The following is a 20,908-nucleotide window of genomic DNA, read 5'->3' on the forward strand; positions in this document are numbered from 1 at the left end:
ATGGCACATTCAGAACAAAAAGTTTAAAACGCACATTATTTTATTGATATTAATAATGATTTAATTTAAAATGGCAAGACTGGCGCTATGTTAATAAAACATTATTAACTCTATACAGCCAGGAATACGTGGTTAGATTTAGTCGGTTTATGTAGGCTCACGGCGTATATTACCTACTCGACATAGCGAACGACATATACATATATTATAAAACAACAGATGTCAGTAACTTGTAACAATTATTAAATAATACAACATGCTTTATATAACAAACAGCGAATCGTATGACTGGAGCTATGGTTATCACCGTCTCATACAAACTCATTCATACATTCTGAAAGTCTGCGTATTTCAAAGCGCAAAGCGAATATTAGTATAGTCAGACAAGAAAATAGACGTGCGAAATCTATAGCGCTAAAAAGTAGCTTCAGCAGATGATCAGATTCAGATCAGTTGGGCTACCGCGAAAATCGAAGTTCGCAAATTGCGGGCATCTTTCTCTATCACTCTTATTACTCCTTCATTGGAGTAAAAGTAAAAACGAATTTCGGTTTTCGCGATATGCCCCCTGATCCTCAGCCGTCAGCTTATTGCGCAGTGTTGGCCGTTAGCGGCGATCACTAAAAATTACAGATTGGAAAGATTAGTTCAAATTAACGACTCAAGATTGAAGGAAAATTAATTTTCAATTACATTGAACATTCTGATTTGCATTAATATTAATTTCTTTTGAATAGCTAATTATTGAAAATATTTAATGTTTAGTGTTTCTCGAACCATTAAAATATTGAAATCAGTTTTTAGTGTATATCAATGTGGTTCGTATAAATGCATCGGTACCCATGTATGCCCAGCGGGGACAAATGGGAATACACCATTATTATTTCACTATTTTAACAGATTCGATCAGCCAAGGAGTATACTTAGTCTTCTTCCTCGCGTTATCCCGGCATTTTGCCACGGCTCATGGGAGCCTGGGGTCCGCTTGACAACTAATCCCATGATTTGACGTAGGCACTAGTTTTAATTTACTCGTACATTGTCGATTAGTGTAAATTAAAATAATCACAAAATCTATTCTTATTAAATAAAATGAAATTGATCCTTAATGCAATTGATTAGTTACGGAGTTATTGTTCAATGTAATTGATCAATTTTTAGTTAGCACCAACGATTACGGCCAACACTGCTACCGCGGACATCGAAAATAGAAATTTCTTTATCTGCCTTTGTGCTCTAGCATATTTGGGCGCAAGAGGCATGAAACGAAATTTAGATCTACAATGGTCGAGATACTCCCTCTAGACCTAAGCCCTACTACCTTACAGTTTTACATGACTCTCTAAACCTACATTGATATGAGTGACGCGCTAGACCAGCGGTCGGCAACCTTTTAGCAGCCAAGGGCCACATAGTAGTAAACGAAGTTGACGCAGGCCGCACAATTTTAATATGTATGACTTTATCAGACATTGTCAGAAATATCCATGGAGGCCCGCGGGCCGCCTATTGCCGACCGCTGCGCTAGACGAATGACGAGAGCTCTTTTGAAAAATGTTGTCCTATTTAGGCTTGTAAAATATTGAAATATAACATTTAAGTAATACAAATATAGTAAAAACATATTTCTGCATTTATTTTTTGAAGTCAGCCTACAGCGACTTGAAGGAACTGTTATAGGGATCATCATACGCGTAAGGTATACATATACCACCACCACTATCATATCAGAGGCTTCAGCACAAATCAATAACCACGGCACCTAGCCCAGTCATCCCGACGTAAGGCCAGGCCACACCGGCTGCGTGCGGCTGCGGCACACGTCACGCAAGCAGTGTGTCGCATCTCATAAGAATCTGTATATTACAACGCGCATGTGCACGTCTACGCACACGCACCCGGTGTACACAGGCCTCTAAAGTACGTATAACCAACAAATCTAAGTACTATCACCCTGTAAATGATACCTACGTCGGAGAGTAGATACAGTCAAATAGTTATTAATAGTAGAAGAGATGAAGTTTTAGAAAAAAATCGTGCTTTGAATTTGACAGCTGATTTATATGGCGCTGTATGGCCCCGCACTTTACACGGTAACTTTGGTTACCTATCAAAAGTTGTCGTTTGACATTTCGGTTACCACAAAACATATGATGCAGTTGAAAGCCCTCTATTTCGGCTGTCCAATTTCGGGATACCATTTTTTCTTAGACTTTATACCTTTTTTACAATAAATAACTCACCGTTTCTACTCCCCAACACCTAAATACATGTAATGTAGTAACGTGTGCATGCCGGTTAAGCTATTCTACTGTAGACTATGGCTTATGTATACTTCACACATGTAGGGTCTTGCTAAAATCAATGGAATTTGAACCGTATACATAGCAGTTACATCTCATATTTAACTAGCAGCGCAAATAGTCGAGAGCTTAAGAAACAAGTGCTAGTAACCACAAACCAAACTGATGATGGTTTGATGGAATCAGTAATATGATTCCATCAAAGAGACCGTAAGGTCTCTTTCACTCTTAGTTCGGATAGCACAGCTCGTCGCTGTTACTTAAATATATAATGTAAGCAATTTGAGCCTTATTAGAAAGCTGTTAACGTCCATATTTAAATGGCAACTTAACTACTATAATTAAGGTTAAAACAATTTTCACTTTAAACGCAAACCAAGCTGACGACCCAGGTCGTAGAACTTCTCATTCACGCACACGTGATCGAAGGTAGGGTGAGAAAGATATAGATATGACCCCGGTCGGCAGCTTGCGTCTACTACTACTACTACTACGTAAAACGCATAGTCGCAATTGTACCATTCCAAAAATGATCGCGAGCAGTTGTGAGACTCGTGAGCGCACGCCGTGATGCTGTCATTTTAATTTGAAGCTTAACTACTGCATATAAAGTTCAAATCCCTTTGGCTCTAGTAAGAGCAGTATGAATTGTACAAGTAGCTTATAAGCTTAGCTTACATGTGCTCAGGGTGGCTCTTGATGCAGTCGATGAAATCGCTGGGTTTCAGCTCGCCGCGGCAGATGCGGAACACGGAGGTGAACAGGGGGAATCTGTAATCAGGGACACAAGTTTAAGAAAGGCAGGAAAGTATACGAGTAGAGGTAAGTGACCATCGCAACCTATAGTTTCAGGAATATTCATTGTTAACAGGTAAAGACTTCGTATTGGGGGTTAGCAAAGTTAGTATTTGCTGCGAGAGCTTTTTCTCAGTATCTATAAATATACTCACTTACTATTATTTTATGTATTTATAAATATAGTCACTGATAGACTTAGAGAATATAACCAACGGAGTGGTCATTAACAGGCGTTCCCCTCTGTCGAAAAAAGGCGGCCAATGGTCAACCACATTGTTGACGACGCACCTTTTTATACGTTTACTTTTTATAATTTTATTGTATTTTTGAATTCCTTTGTTCTTATAATTTTATGTTCTTTTTGACACCATATTTTTGTTCAGTCTTCTCTTAGGATTCATGAAATAAAGTACTATCTTGAACCAGTGCGCCTTTATCATTTTCACACATGTCAAACACATGTATGGACTGACGTTTATCTGACATGGCTATGTTGACGTTACGCATACATTTGATGTGCCCCTCCCCCGCAAAAAACGGCAGACTATTTTGTACCGAAAATTATAGACATGGCGTCTCCGTTGGTTATATCCTCTAAGCTGATAGACAATCAAAAGGCTAAAACGTTGATGGGAGGACCTTGTGTATAGCTCCCTTAAGCAAGGGTTTTTTTTCGACACCTTGGGAGGTGACAATGGAGATGTTTTTTTTTCCAATACCAGGTACATAGATAACGTCGCGGGCAGACGCTGGTATTCACATAAAATGGAAATAATTGTTGTCTTTTCATATTACTCAAATTCTCCTGTACATCCCATACTTCGACCAAGGAATCTGATAAACAAGCTCATTATTATCATGTAAAGTATTACACATGCAGTCAAATTAAATCTCCTGCCGACGGCGAATGACCTCCGCTTACATCACATGGACACACGCCAAGATCAACTATTTCGGTACTGTAATAATGGAGGTAATGCAATGCAACTAATAGATACGAATATTTTGTATGTTTGTGTATTGTTTATGTTTGTAATTATGAGGGAACAAATGAATCTATATACATACATACCCACATACATACGGGTCAAAATCATAACCCTCCTTTTGCGTTCCCGTAGTCGGGTAAAAATGGGGTTTGTTCGGTATAGGCGGCTCCATACACAGGGTCTATCGCAAGTTCGCAAATTGCGGGCATCTTTCTCTTTTACTCCATTTAAGGCGTTATTAGAGTGACAGACAATGATGCCAGCAATTTGCGAAGTTCGAAGGTAGGCCCTTTGAACGGGAGGAAATGACAATAAACGCGCAAAGCTTAACGCAGATGGCTCTGCTAACGTTTAAAAAAATCAACGAAACAAACCACAGATTACAGACTCAGAGGAACTATTTATAATCTGTGGGTATTTTTATTTTACCTCATGCCGCGCGAACTAGAACGGTCTTTAAAGATGCACCCCGGCTGAAGCAAACGCACCGTTCTAATAGGTGTTCAAAATTCTAACACGATACAAGGTTTTGTGCTAAAATTGCAATTGGATTGGGCAGATTGGGTAGTAGATAAGGCAGATTGCAGATTACGTCGTATATTGATTTGATTTTTGGTACAGCGAGTGGTCCTATAGCGGTTGCACTAAAGCCACTCCGGGGTGTGACTGGGATATCGTTATACGCGCATAGCGCTGTCCCATTCCCAAGACCTGTAGATACTAACTTGGCCTCCATGTTCTTGTTGGCGAGCATGTGGTTGACCTCTTCAGCGGTGATGGGTCCCTGCAGCTTCTGCCCATTGAGCATCTCATCTTCCAACTCCTTGATGGAGCGTCCGGTCTTCACGAACGCTTCTGCCACTCGCCTGTACTTACCGACGTGCTAATAGATACCCTCTTGACTAATAATGAACCTTATCTAGTTGCAATAAGGCTTACGATCGGTTAACAGTGTTGATGGTACAGCGAGTGGTACTATAGCGGTTGCACTAAAGCCACTCCGGGGTGTGACTGGGATATCGTTATACTCGCATAGCGCTGTCCCATTCCCAAGACCTATAGATACTAACTTGGCCTCCATGTTCTTGTTGGCGAGCATGTGGTTGACCTCTTCAGCGGTGATGGGTCCCTGCAGCTTCTGCCCATTGAGCATCTCATCTTCCAACTCCTTTATGGAGCGTCCGGTCTTCACGAACGCTTCTGCCACTCGCCTGTACTTACCGACGTGCTAATAGATACCCTCTTGACTAATAATGAACCTTATATAGTTGCAATACGGCTTACGATCGGTTAACAGTGTTAATGGTACAGCGAGTGGTACTTTTGCGGTTGCACTAAAGCCACACCGGGGTGTGACTGGGATATCGTTATACTCGCATAGCGCTGTCCCATTCTCAAGACCTATAGATACTAACTTGGCCTCCATGTTCTTGTTGGCGAGCATGTGGTTGACCTCTTCAGCGGTGATGGGTCCCTGCAGCTTCTGTCCGTTGAGCATCTCATCTTCCAACTCCTTGATGGAGCGTCCGGTCTTCACGAACGCTTCTGCCACTCGCCTGTACTTACCGACGTGCTAATAGATACCCTCTTGACTAATAATGAACCTTATCTAGTTGCAATAAGGCTTACGATCGGTTAACAGTGTTGATGGTACAGCGAGTGGTACTATAGCGGTTGCACTAATGCCACACCGGGGTGTGACTGGGATATCGTTATACTCGCATAGCGCTGTCCCATTCCCAAGACCTATAGATACTAACTTGGCCTCCATGTTCTTGTTGGCGAGCATGTGGTTGACCTCTTCAGCGGTGATGGGTCCCTGCAGCTTCTGTTCGTTGAGCATCTCATCTTCCAACTCCTTTATGGAGCGTCCGGTCTTCACGAACGCTTCTGCCACTCGCCTGTACTTACCGACTTGCTCTTGACTAATAATGAACCTTATATAGTTGCAATACGGCTTACGATCGGTTAACAGTGTTGATGGTACAGCGAGTGGTACTATAGCGGTTGCACTAAAGCCACTCCGGGGTGTGACTGGGATATCGTTATACGCGCATAGCGCTGTCCCATTCCCAAGACATATAAATACTAACTTGGCCTCCATGTTCTTGTTGGCGAGCATGTGGTTGACCTCTTCAGCGGTGATGGGTCCCTGCAGCTTCTGCCCATTGAGCATCTCATCTTCCAACTCCTTGATGGAGCGTCCGGTCTTCACGAACGCTTCTGCCACTCGCCTGTACTTACCGACGTGCTAATAGATACCCTCTTGACTAATAATGAACCTTATCTAGTTGCAATAAGGCTTACGATCGGTTAACAGTGTTGATGGTACAGCGAGTGGTACTATAGCGGTTGCACTAATGCCACACCGGGGTGGGACTGGGATATCGTTATACTCGCATAGCGCTGTCCCATTCCCAAGACCTAACTACTCGAGATACTAACTTGGCTTCCATGTTCTTGTTGGCGAGCATGTGGTTGACCTCTTCAGCGGTGATGGGTCCCTGCAGCTTCTGTCCGTTGAGCATCTCATCTTCCAACTCCTTTATGGAGCGTCCGGTCTTCACGAACGCTTCTGCCACTCGCCTGTTCCTGCCGCCTGTGTGTGAAAAATTATGATTAAAAAATAAATACAAACTGTAAAATTGACTAAGCCCCACGGTAAGCTCAAGAAGGCTTGTGTTGTGGGTACTCAGACAACGATATATATAAATACTTAAATACATAGAAAACAACCATGACTCAGGAACAAATATCTGTATCATCATACAAATAAATGCCCTTACCAGGATTCGAACCCGGGATCATCGGCTTCATAGGCAGGGTCACTACCCACTAGGCCAGACCGGTCGTAAAACTGTATATTATTATTTTTGATGTCAATGTAAAGTTCACGTTTCCGATTCAGGCCACAAGATGGCAGACCCTCCAACGCGCACGTGCCTTTAGTCGCGGGTTCAATATTCGCTCTAACAAAACAGTTTTTTGAATTTTTAATTCTTGAGTTTAGTGCTATATTATTTTGCCTCATAAAATGTGTAATAAAAAAATCTAAACTCTTAATTACATACATTTACGACTGTAATATTATTACTAATCTACTAAGTTGTAAACAATATTGAAATAACAAAGCTTATTGACAGCCAGATTTAGATATTATATTATTCGGCATCGATTGATGTTTATCAATAAGACTATTATTATCACTTAGCGCGCTCTCAGCGCATGCAAAATAGGAGATACGTGACCTCGAAATGAGTAAATATTATGCCATAGGTATTTGGCACAATATCACACAAATTGAACCAGAAAAGTAGGCTCAATAAGGATTGTGTTGTGTCGTAGAGGACGAGTTTTATTTTTATATTTTTATTTATTTAAGGATCACCAACGGATAATACATCTACAATTCTACACAATTACATAGGAGTTATTAGCAGATACATAAATCAATAAAAATATACCTAATAAAATACGCGATAATCACAATAATAACTAATAAATGCCTTATTCCGGAATTCTATCAAGGACGAGTTTTGTGGTCAAAGTAATTAGCAACGTGCCAAAAGTGGTCGTTAAAACATATGTAGGTATCCAGAGATCACATTGAGAATAGTTCTACCAAGTGCTTGATATGCTATTGGAATAGCGCGGAGATATAACAGTCACGTTCGACACCAGCAATATCGGCTAAGCTACTTATAATGGATTGAGACAGTTATCTATATCAACGTTCCGAAGATATATCTTATATCTTCGGAATGTTGCAGAAAACATTTCGCATTCTATTTGCAAACTTATCTGTGATTAGATAACCGTGACATTTGTGGGAAAGTTTTCACATTGGTTTATGTAATAGTCCATAAACGTAACGTACCTTGTACTACTAGTAAGTTCAGTCACCACACGGGATTGTTTATGCCATTTAGGATTTTTCTAAATTGGAAATTCTATAGAGTACGTAATGATTGTAATGAACAATCAATTTAGCTTGGACCCTAAATGGCGCAACGATCGCAGAGTGTGATGGTACATTACCTTTTGAAAGAAAACGACGAAAATGACGAAAACCAATTACATGAAACATTTCATTGTTTAAGTTATTTATTTATAGTTAATGCCTTGTTATAGGTAATATTTATTACCCTGTTTTATTTAGTTATCAGAAGGCCTACGCAAAAACCCAAAATTGAATTTTCGTTATCTGCCCGCCTCTCTATCGCTTGAATATGCAATAGTGATAGATATATATTTTCGACATATAATTTCGACTTTCGCAGTAGACGATCCTCAGGCTTAAGCTGCACTAATAATAATTCCCACGATGATTTCGAACTTTATTTCAAAGTGATAGGATTCAAAGTTTAGCGTAATGTCTGGGTAATAATGGTGCCAGATAGGTATGTAGTTAATTGCTAATAATTATTGAAATATTTAATTATTCCTGGAAAGTTACTTTTCGAAGACGTGACTTTCGAGGGTGGTCACTTTCTGATCATGTCGTTATAGAGTACACTTAGGTAATTTTTGCATAGTACGAGTTGACAGTATAACTACATTACACGGATACCATCAAATACCCAACAGGCATTTAAATAACTATCAATAAAAAAACCGGGCAAGTGCGAGTCGGACTTGCGCACGAAGGGTTCCGTACCATAATGCAAAAAAAGGAAAAAAAAAACGGTCACCCATCCAAGTACTGACCCCGCCCGACGTTGCTTAACTTCGGTCAAAAATCACGTTTGTTGTATGGGAGCCCCACTTAAATCTTTATTTTATTCTGTTTTTCGTATTTGTTGTTATAGCGGCAACAGAAATACATCATCTGTGAAAATTTCAACTGTCTAGCTATTACGGTTCGTGAGATACAGCCTGGTGACAGACGGACGGACAGCAGAGTCTTAGTAATAGGGTCCCGTTTTACCCTTTGGGTACGGAACCCTAAAAAAAACACTCCTGGAAGTAATCAAAATAACAACATATAAATTACTTATGACGTATTAATTCACATTTATAGACGGGTCTATCGCGAATTTATTTTATCTCCGTTTTGACATTTTGCTGGGACATCAGTTAGCCGCGACCACAACCTGTGAAACCTGTGTCGAAACGTCGGTAAATAAAGGCAATGAAACTAATGAAATAAATTCGCGATAGACCCGTCTATAAATGTGAGTTAATCAAATCAAATCAATCAAAATCAAATCAAAATTATTTATTTGGTATCTAGGTGGATTTATACAATAATTTGTGGTGGATACCTCCTGTTAAGTATAGCAATACTTGTGTTAGGAGGTACCGCTCCTTCCAAACGGAGTGTATCAGGTTTAATATCAGATACATGTAGTTAATATGTGTTCAAAACGCGAAAGTTTTAAATATTATACTTATGACGTTTCATCATTAAATACAGTATCAACAAGACATACGCTCGGAAATGACAAAAGCGCACCACTAATGACCTAGATGGCTATTTTTACTTCGCCTTCGAGATACGAGTGCTACTCATATACTGCATACATGGCTATACGATAAAGATGAATGGAAAAACTAGTAAAACGTCATGTTTAAAGACTGGGTGGTTACAGAATCGACTTCCCAAGTTTCCGACGAAAATATTTCATTTCATTTTGTACTAGTTCTGATAGCCGTACCTAATAAGATTAATTAGTTAGTTAGTTTACAATTTTTTTTACTATATTCTACAAAAATAATGTTACAGACAGACGAATGAAGTCCATTGTCGAGTTACAGTTTTTCAAACGTGGATAATACTTGTTGTGTTCGCCGTAGTATAGTTTTTTTTTTCAGAAAGTAACAAGTAACATCTGGCAATATTTATGCTATCATACACTTAAACATGTCATCTTCTACACAGTTTCGGACAATTCATAGCCGTTATGGCACGGAGATAAAGTTTTACCAATGTTCAAATAAGTGTTGCTGTGTGTCCGTCTAAGCTAATTCTGCACCGTTACATTTTCATACGAATTTGATGTTTGTAGTGTACTGCCAATATTGGTGCAGAGTTAGCTTGGTCTAACGTATAAAATGCCCATCTAAGGTAACGAGATACCGCACGCTAGCCTATGCCCCGGTAGCGATAAAGAACTGTACTCAATATCAATGAAAACGAGTAATTTGTAGAGGAATTACCAGACAAGGTAACCCGTTTTAATTGCTCTTGTGTAGAAGAGATAACGGTAACGAATTACAAACATATCATTAGATTCATTAGTATAGTTGCCTGTTGTTCGTTTATTGATTAGTAATGACTTAAACATACTACATAAATACATTTGGATGCGAACAGAAAAGCATTTCAAATATTATAATTAGTTCTATTGTTTATTCATATTTAAATTATTTAATGTTGCTATACCCTTGCAGGGTTCATGTTGAAACTGGTAGGTACTTAAATTTAAGTGTACTTATGTAGATTTAAGCTATAAATAAGCATCAAATGTACACATCATACCTACACATGATATGCAATAAAATATTTGACTTTCACTTTGACCAACTTTGACTTAGTTTGCAAATTACTTGGTCTTCTGTAATTTATTTGCGTGAGCTATTATCATTATATTAAAAATCAATGAAAATTTGACAAATGCCCAAGACGCACGCAATCAAGCTACCTAATTCCAATAGCCTCTCCTAAGGCCGAGCCATACAAAATAAAATCCTAAATTTGCCACTGAAATTTGAACCTTTAATTCAGGGAATAGAATTGAGTCTGTTTTGTTTGAAAATTGAACAAAACAAAACAATTGCAACTCTATTCTTATTTTAATATGGTTTAAATTTAATCAAAATTATTAAGTATTATAGTTAGGACCACTAGCACCTTGGGGCTTAGGAGGATAGTAGCGGACGCCTAAGTTTTTCGAGCCGTCATTTCTGGTCGAAGGGTGTCGTTTACGTGTTTCGGTCGATGGTTCCGTTTCAACCTGTGCAAATCCTACCTTCGCTAAGGCGACAGTTCTGAATGGAGTTCGCAAATTCCGTTTGGCAACTAATCCCAAGAATTGGCGTAGGCACTAGTTTTTACGAAAGCGACTGCCATCTGACCTTCCAACCCACAGGGTAAGCTAGGCCTTATTGGAATAAGTCCGATTTCTTCACGATGTTTGCCTTCATCGAAAAGCGACTGGTAAATATCAAATGATATTTCGTACATAAGTTCCGAAAAATTCATTGGTACGAGCCGGAATTGAACCCGCGACCTCCGGATTGCAAGTCGCACGCTCTTACCGCAAGGCCACCAGCGCTTCTCCTCACATCCTCCTGATAAAGATAAATAGAATGGTATAATAACTTACCATAACAAGTGGTGATAAGGTCAGCAACCCCGCAGGACTCGAAGAATGTGCTGAGCTTGGACCCGGGATAGAAGACGTCCACGAATTTGATCATCTCCATGAGGCCGAGTCGGATGACGGCGGCCTTCGTGTTGTCGCCGAAGCCCAGGCCGTCCACGAAGCCAGCGCCCACCGCTACGATGTTCTGGACAAGTTGAAACATGTTTTAATTAAGGCTCTCAACCGGTTTTTTTTGTAAAACCCGAAATTGGCCAATATTTTTAATTATTTTATGCTCTTTACGTAGGACTGTATCATGTATTTAGGTAACAACTTAATATTATTAGATTTTTCCCATTAATAATGAAATAATAAACCAAAGAACGAAAAAGAACGAAATAATACGGGTATTGTTTGTATGAATAAAATGGTTCCGGTTCCGAGCCTTGGTTTTAATTAGGTCAATGTGAGGTAGACCGGGATATGTATAAAATTTCAATAAAATACACGTGAGATTACCTGGGGGACGGGGGTTACCAAAAAACCTCACGAAATATCTATCACCAAGGGGGAAGGGGTCCAAAAGTAGCCGAAAACACCTCGCGTGATTTGTGCACAACCCCTTAGGATCGGAGATCGGACCAAGCTAGCTCTGCATGGACTTTGCATTGACAAATTACTATGAATATAACGTTTATAATGTCGGTACAAAGTTAGCTAAGACTGACTTTATCATCTGCTTCGTCATAATAATCTAATAGACACCGTCGCGTTATCGAGTATTGTACTTTGAATCGCAAATGATGTTGTTTAGACTCTGAATTATCTATTGTTTAAAGTACGCGGAATGCTCTATTTCTCAAAACTGAACTTTCCATACTAAGCCGTAGTCAAAGGTCGAAAGAAACACCTTATCTATCTTGCTATCTTGCATTAGGTACAATGAAATATGATAGGTAACTCTATTTTTAGCGTACAAGGTGTATTGGTAGAAACTCATTAAAAGGACAAATGATTGAAATTCCTATACTAGCATCATCAATACAAGATTTTTTGCCTCGTTAGGGTAACCCCCTTAACCTATTTTTACCTAAGGTAAAGCAAATAAATATTAATACTAGAAGAGGTATAAAGTCTTAGATAAATTATACGATAACTCTCGTTGCCAAATGCTGAGGGGTTTGTTAATTCAGTTACCACAAACATATGGCCCCGTATAGTAATAGGAAGCTGTCAAGATTTCACCTCTTCTTTTAAACTAGAACAACACCTCTTCTACAATGAATACCTAAGTATTTTAGTTAAAGTACTCCGAACACAATCTCATATCAAGGTATTACCAAGGTCATTGTAAATACTAGTCGCCTTAAGCTATTATAGACTGTTATAGAAGCTATTAAACCGAGTTAAGCCTTTAATGATCTCTAGACTGCGGAAGAAGTAAGAATACCTAAACTGCAAAACGTAATTCAAGACCAAAAAAAGTAAGAAATGTTGCCACTTTTTTACTATCGCGTCTTGCAAGTACAAATAAGTAAATAAAAATACTTTTTTAAGTAGTAGGAGTAAAATTATTAATGAATAAATTATTCAAAGATTCAAAGATTTATTTGTTCAACATAGGTAAATTACAAGATGTTAAATAAATGTTCAGAATGTAGATTTATCAAAAGGAATTTATAATTTTACAAACAAATTATTGCAGTGGCAACATTGTCTTACTTTTTTTGGTCTTACGTCTTGCAGTTTACAACAGACAGATTGTCAGACATTCCTGAAAGGAAACAGTACATCGTACGCAATTTATTAGGTAATTGGAATAAATTGTTTCTACTAGTTACAACCGCTTTGCGCAAAATTTACATCGCGAAGTTTGCGTACGAGCATGTCAGGTAGCGACATCAGAGTAAAACTACCAGATATTAAACTTAATGTGTGTTTAGTTTATGTATTTAATATTAGTTTTACTGACATCCAAAGCGCAAAATATTGCAACCACAATAATTGAGATGTGTCAGTGTCAGAAGTCCTTAAAAACCCTCCTTGAAATTGCAGATTTAATTTTTGCAATTCTTCTTAAGTCCCCAAAAAGGTAAATCGAATAAATAGAAATATCTAAAACATGTATAGTTAAGGTCACAATTTCACTAAGTAAATTCATATTTAAAACCATTTTTTGAACCAAAATTGGCGAATTAAAAAAGGATCCAAAAGACTACTTCTTGTAAAATTCATGATTTGTCAGTTTATTTCAGTTTCGAGTTCACTAAACGATTTACTCATTTAATAATAAACAATATGATACGAAACGCTTTGTTTGACGTTATTTATGATATTGTAGGTTGTATAATTTGCAATGAGATGCAGCCAACTATACAAACTGCATAATGACGTCATCCGACCTTCATCTTCAACATGACTAAAACATATTAACCTATCATCACTATTTAAGTAATCATTCGTAAACCTTACTCCAAGACAATAAGGTTCACTGTAGGTTAGTTAAATAAGAATGCTCTGACAATCAATGTCAACATATATTTTCAGAATTATTTCTCCTTTTAGAATTATCTCGAAGCTGATTTCGCAATTTTGAACTCTAAGTCAACGGGGAAGGTTTGAAATTGCTACGTAGCAATTTTCACGGTAGCCACTTTCATACCAAAGTAAACATGAGTACGAAAACATATGCAGTGCAAACTTTGCCGTTTGTTTCTCTACAATATTTACTAGCAGCTAAATTCTGTTGTGCACCTAACAGAATTTATCACTATTTATCAGAGCATTTACTTATTTACATAAACAAGTGAAGCAGTTTGTACGCGTATAAAAATAAGTTTGCTGACTTGCAACATAGCAAAGAAATTCTAGGAGTTTTTTTATTTTTTATTAGCCTGTGTGTGTGTCCCACTGCTGGGCAAAGGCCTCCCCTCTCCCTTTCCAATCCTCCCTGTGCTGAGCAAGATCCCGCCATATAATTATTATCTGCGGGTAATAAACTATTAGAATTTCTTAAGAGGTTTCCTAATAATTATTAGGTAGGTTGAAATTTTCCAAACAAATATGCACACAGGCCCGCGTAGAATGTCAGGATATGGCAGTCTAGCCAGAGGTGACTTAGTTGCGCTGCCACTTAAATATACTCTGTTAAGCCATTTCCGACAGTAGAAAAGAGCGGCGAATTTAAAAAAATTAGGCGCGAAGGGAATATCGTGCCATAGAAAATTTGAATTTCGCACCTTTTTCTACTGACAATCTTGCTTGACCGGCTATACGCATTTTTTGTAATTAGAGTACTAATACAATCTTCGAAAAAAGAGTAGACTAAGATAACTTGAGCGGATTTACCGCAGTTGGAAAGTGCACCCTGGGCCGCGTGGAATGTCAGGATAGCCGTGCCGGAGATTGCGCCATGTCACTATAGAGCGTCGGAGTGGCACATGTAAAGGAGCCCACTGATTACCAGTTCGCCGGACGATATCGGCCTGTGACAGTTCCGATCAACTGACAGGCTGATATCGTCCGGCGAACTTGTAATCTGTGGGCCCCTTAATCTCCGATTAGGTTACCCTGACATTTTACGCATCCCTGTGTGCGCTTTTCATTGACGAACGAGAGTGATGTAAAGTAAGTCGCAGTTGTCTACTGTGAATACTGTGATGTAAAGTAAGGGGTTGTGCACAAATCACGTGAGGTGTTTTCGGCTACTTTTTGGAGCACTGGTGATATTTGGTGAGGTTTTTGCTAATTTTCTTTCTTTGTGCACAAGCCCCAAGCAGTAAAGTAAGTCGCAGTGTCGTACCTTGAGCGCGCCGCAAATTTCGACGGCATCCTCGTCGTCGACGACGACAACGCGGAAGTAGTCGGTCTGGATGATGTCGCGCATGGTCGGCGCGAGCATCACGTCCCGGCAGCCTATCGTCGTCTCGCAGAATTTCTCATCGGCTACCTGTTGTTATACATCAATATTAATTATCGATCCTGTAACCAGAGAGAATAATACACCCTCTCTCTTCACGTAAAAGGAATGATGGTTAATGGACCACCACCTTGAAAAAGAAATGTATAGATTCATACAATCTGATTATGGCTAAGAAAGCCGATGGCAGATCCTGTAACCTGAGAGCCTACCGCGAACCACGTTCGATGTGTTGCCTCCCTGTCACACTTACGTACGAATTTACAAGTGCGACAGAGAGGCAACGTCGAACGTGATTCGCGGTAGGCCCTCTGAGGGCCACAAAACGCACGCATATGTTTTCACCAAAATATGGCAGTCAGCACGAACGTTGAGCGTGCATGCTTCGAGCTTGTGTTTCGTGAGCAAATTTAAAAGGTCTTTTACAAAAAGAGGGTATTTCTTACTAAAGACAATCATTGAATAAAGACCAAAGTCCGCATGAGTAAATGAAGTAAAGAACAATGTGGGTTTTGTTATTTAATAACCCTTGAACTTTATTTATCAACTCCAGATTAGTAATACAGTGCATTGCATAATTCAATAACGAAATGAACAAACAAACTGAAGACACAAAGTTATCTCGGAACACTAAAAATAACTCTTGTGTAATATTTTACAAAAACAATTCCATATAATGACAGAATATTACGTAATGACGATACGATAAGCATTCGGTTCAGAATGCTTATCAATCAATAAGCTATAAACACTTTGGAAGTTGAACTTAAAACAAATTTTAAAGAAAGGAAAGGTAGGTTCAACGTGATAACCTTAGTGTTTTATTATGTTGTCCCTGTGATACAATGTTATACATATAACATTTTATACAGCTAATGTGGGTGCACCTTTAGGACTTAGGGTACTTTACTCGTAGTTTATAATGTAAAAAAAAGTTTTATTTGCCCTTATAAAATAATTCGGCAAACGATGTACTTATATCAATACTTTGTTTGACTTTACTGAAAACATCGCATGTACTGACACGACGTCACAACTATCACTAGTGATCACAATGTATAATGTGGTTGTTAAAATTAAACTAAAAAAATATTTTAGAATCGTTTCGTAGTACTAAAGGGCTCCCTTTCTTTCCCATAAAGTTTTAAGTCATAATGGGTACCTTTTATGGCAATCCTAAAAAAGTCACGCGTTTCTGAATCAAATAAATTATAACTAACGAAAATGCGGACAAACAATACATTATGACTTAAAAGTTTATGGGAAACAATTGAGAGCCAGCACTAAAACATACGTCTCGCAACTTTGCGGATATATGAAAAATACACACACTACAAGCCCTCGCTTTATATAACTAAGACTCACCTCGGAAGCGATGTTGGCACCCATCAGCACCGCGCAAGGGATCTTCAGGCATCTCGTGATGATGTGCGAGATCAGGTCAATGCCACCGCCTTCCGCTATGTCGAAGCCCTGCCAAATCACATTACTTCCTAAGGTTTCAATGATAGCAATCCAGTTGTAAGAACAATGTAAAGGCTATAACAGAATACACGTTCATACCCAGCCACAAAATTTCATGGCAACTTGATAAGTGTGTGGGGAGATTTAAGAATGTCATGACCTGACTGGATCAAACGCTGGAGCGTCATGAAATTTCATGTCATTACTAATGATGTCGGGGCCGTATAAGGAGTGATTTCAGATAGGTGTATTAGTATTTTTGGCAACCTTTGTTTGATCGTAGGCTTGATCTTGATGAGGAGGGTGGTGCAAATCGTCCTCACGAACTGGGGCACCATAGAGAGGATGTCCGCGTTTCTCCTACCTTACCTTTATGAGAGACAGCGCCGCTGCCGTAGGCTTGATCTTGCCGAGGAGGGTGGAGCAAATCGTCCTCACGAACTGGGGCACCACGGAGAGGATGTCCGCGTCTCTCCTACCTTACCTTTATGAGAGACAGCGCCGCTGCCATAGGCTTGATCTTGCCGAGGAGGATGGAGCAAATCGTCCTCACGAACTGATGGGGCACCACGGAGAGGATGTCCGCGTCTCTCCTACCTTACCTTTATGAGAGATAGCGCCGCTGCCGTAGGCTTGATCTTGCCGAGGAGGGTTGAGCAAATCGTCCTCACGAACTGGGGCACCACGGAGATGATGTCCGCGTCTCTCCTACCTTGCCTTTATGAGAGACAGCGCCGCTGCCGTAGGCTTGATCTTGCCGAGGAGGATTGAGCAAATCGTCCTCACGAACTGGGGCACCACGGAGATGATGTCCGCGTCTCTCCTACCTTACCTTTATGAGAGACAGCGCCGCTGCCGTAGACTTGATCTTGCCGAGGAGGGTGGAGCAAATCGTCCTCACGAACTGGGGCACCACGGAGATGATGTCCGCGTCTCTCCTACCTTACCTTTATGAGAGACAGCGCCGCTGCCGTAGGCTTGATCTTGCCGAGGAGGGTTGAGCAAATCGTCCTCACGAACTGGGGCACAACGGAGATGATGTCCGCGTCTCTCCTACCTTACCTTTATGAGAGACAGCGCCGCTGCCGTAGGCTTGATCTTGCCGAGGAGGGTTGAGCAAATCGTCCTCACGAACTGGGGCACAACGGAGAGGATGTCCGCGTCTCTCCTACCTTACCTTTATGAGAGACAGCGCCGCTGCCGTAGGCTTGATCTTGCCGAGGAGGGTGGAGCAAATCGTCCTCACGAACTGATGGGGCACCACGAAGATGAGGATATCCGCGTCTTTCGCCGCATCCTCTACGTTTGGAATGGCAACCTGACGGAAACGAGAGTGTAGATAATTAAATTGTACGATGTCACTGTAGTATCTAAATCTAGTTCCTTTTTGGTTATATCCGAAGTTGGTAAAACTGTGAACTTACGTGGGAATTTTTTTTTAAATAATTGGTTGAGCACATGGCCTGTTTGTTAAATACTCACATATGGGGTTTGAATTGAGACATTACTTAGATTTTTATAAGGTCCTGTTTTGAAAATCAAAATCCGGTTTAGCACAATACCGTTTAAGTTTAATTTAACTATAGATAAAAAAACTTCAGGATATAATCAAATTCACCAAGCACAAGAAAGATTAGCCGTCGCTATCTTAGCGGGCATCTTTCTCTGTCCCTCTAATGACGCCTTACTTGGAGTAAAAAGAAAGACACCCGCAATTTGCGAACATCGGTGTTCGCGGTAGGGCCCTCAGAAAACAACCAAGACCTAATATGTATGCTTATCAATTCATAACAATCGAGTTTGTTATCCAATACGCCTACACAAAATTTGTCAATACTGGGATTATATGGATTTGCAAACGGATGTATTAAGGTTCGCAGATAATTTATCTTGGCCAAAATAGTACATTATTGTCGAGGCTCGGAAGTAGTTACTTGCAGGCTGAGGATTCGTTTTAAACGGACGACCTTGGGAGTCCGTTTAATTGAATCCGAAGCCAGCAAGTAGCCTTCCAGCCGAGTCATATATAGTGCTTTTCTCAAAAATGGTGCAAGAAATATAAATATCATAGAAATATTTTACAAAAGCAACGTTCTTGCATGTATATTTTGACAGAAAAAGCCCTTGCCGCCTTTTTATTTTTTTAATAAAAAAAATAGAAGTGTATTTTTCTGCCAAATATACGCCAACCTATTTGAGACATCTAAATAGTCGCGGTACTAATCATCTGTTTGGCTGTTTATTGGGCCTGTGCCTTCATTTGATATGGCCATTTCAACTTTTAAAAAGTTTGGAACTCGACAAATAATGGAATTTGTATGCAACATTGCAGTCCCAAAATCGAGACTGCAATGTTTTTAACTTTTTAATTTTTGACTAACCATAAACTACGCGCTTCGCGACCGATTTTTTAGACGGCAAAGTCGACTTTGCCGTCCATTTTTGAGAAAAGTACTTTGTACTCGACTCTTTCCATTAAATAGGCGCTTATATATATTTGACATGTACAGCCTGGCAAAAAAGAGTAGAAATTAAAAAGTGGCAACATTGTAGTGTCGTCCCGTTCTCTTGTATATATTGATTAGAAAGGGACGACACTATAGTGTTGCCACTTTTTGATTTCTACTCTTTTTTGCCAGGCTGTAAATTCAATGTGAAAGTACAAACAGCAACACACCTAAGTGTACATTGGTGGGCCTTATTACAAGAGGCATAAGATCCACCAATGTAGTTAACAGTGTGGGCGATGGTACGATTAATATTAACCCGTCAACTCCGTCACAATATCGTGCCAACCGAAAAGTTACCTCTGCCTCTCACCGAAAGTACCGCACACATTATTTCTGATGAGGAAATCATCATCATCATCATCATTTCAGCCTATATACGTCCCACTGCTGAGTACAGGCCTCCTCTCATGCGCGAGAGGGCTGATGAGGAAATGCATCTATGCATATTCAAAGATGCCTAAGTAGGAGTTTGACATTTGCAAAACATTTTGTAATTCTGGGAGTTGCGGGGTCCAATCACTAAAATGAAAGCCCCCTTAAATACTTAAATGGGGCCTACCTATGTCCAACATCCAGGCCCCGGAACCAGTTTTTTGTTTACTCCGAAATAGCCCACATTAAATAATGTGGGCTATTAATTATCTTATGCTTTTTACGTAAGACTGAATCATGTACAGTGAAACCTGGATAAGTGGGATCTCAAGGGACGAGCAAATTTGTCTCACTTAAAGAGGTTTTCCACTTACCCAGGCTCCCAGTTAGCCAGGTACAAATAAATTTCCGTCTCATTTACAGAGGGTTCCATTAATAGAGGTGAGAATAGAGTATATTTCAGTTATAGAGGTGGTTAATAAGGTATTTAGTAATTATCTTTAAAAATAAATAAGGTAAAATAATCCTTGTCCCTAAATATTTTTAAGTCTGTTGAAATATTTCTTTGTATTTATTTTGAATAATTCTCCAAGGATAGATATTTCAAAATTAAATTAAATTTGATACGGACTTCATTGCGTATTAGAAATTTAATAAATGAAAATTTATTTTTCCATTTTACTTATCAAAATTTCAGCTTTCGCTTCGATAGTTTTAACTACTAACATAAATTAACTAAATCAAACTTGAAGTTGTTTAGACACAATTAGGCAAATGCGGAATTTGTGGATAGACTAAGAATTTGTGGATTTGTGGTGTGTAGTTAGTAAGAATACGAAAATTGTTTAATGAAGTCCAAGTTAGAGAGGTCATAGATTGACGTTATCTCAGATACAGAAGTCAAAGCCCTATAAAATTCTAAAAAACAATTAGGAAAATGTAATCTTATAAATAAAGTCTCAGTAAAAGAGGTAAAATACACTCTCTGTCTCAATTATAGAGGTAAATGTGACTATAAAATGACAACAACGAATCCCAGTTATAGAGGTTCGTTTTTTCTCAGTAACAGCAGGTAATTCAGTGCTAAAGTGTCGGGACCGCACCATGAGTCCCAGCTATAGAGGTTTCTCACTTATCCAGGTCCCACTTAACCAGGTTTCACTGTATTTAGGTAGGTAGTTAATAAACCAATACTGGTATTTTTTGTATGAAGATAAAACCGGTTCCGAGCCATGCCAACATCGGA

At 39.4% G+C, this 20,908-nt stretch overlaps 1 protein-coding gene across 1 annotated transcript in view; it reads right to left on the reverse strand.

Moving 5' to 3' along the window:
• Positions 1-20,908, reverse strand: part of LOC134664659 (glycerol-3-phosphate dehydrogenase [NAD(+)], cytoplasmic) — a 32,337-nt gene that overhangs the window by 2,819 nt on the left and 8,610 nt on the right. The window contains exons 3-8 of the mRNA XM_063521402.1: positions 17,958-18,098; positions 16,682-16,789; positions 15,200-15,346; positions 11,419-11,602; positions 6,536-6,689; positions 2,982-3,074 (exon numbers count right to left, since the gene is read on the reverse strand). Of these exons, the coding sequence (XP_063377472.1) occupies positions 2,982-3,074; positions 6,536-6,689; positions 11,419-11,602; positions 15,200-15,346; positions 16,682-16,789; positions 17,958-18,098 (827 nt within the window). The remainder of the gene's footprint in view (positions 1-2,981; positions 3,075-6,535; positions 6,690-11,418; positions 11,603-15,199; positions 15,347-16,681; positions 16,790-17,957; positions 18,099-20,908) is intronic.

Source organism: Cydia fagiglandana, chromosome 5, assembly GCF_963556715.1.
Source record: "Cydia fagiglandana chromosome 5, ilCydFagi1.1, whole genome shotgun sequence".
NCBI classification, from domain to species: Eukaryota; Metazoa; Arthropoda; class Insecta; order Lepidoptera; family Tortricidae; genus Cydia; species Cydia fagiglandana.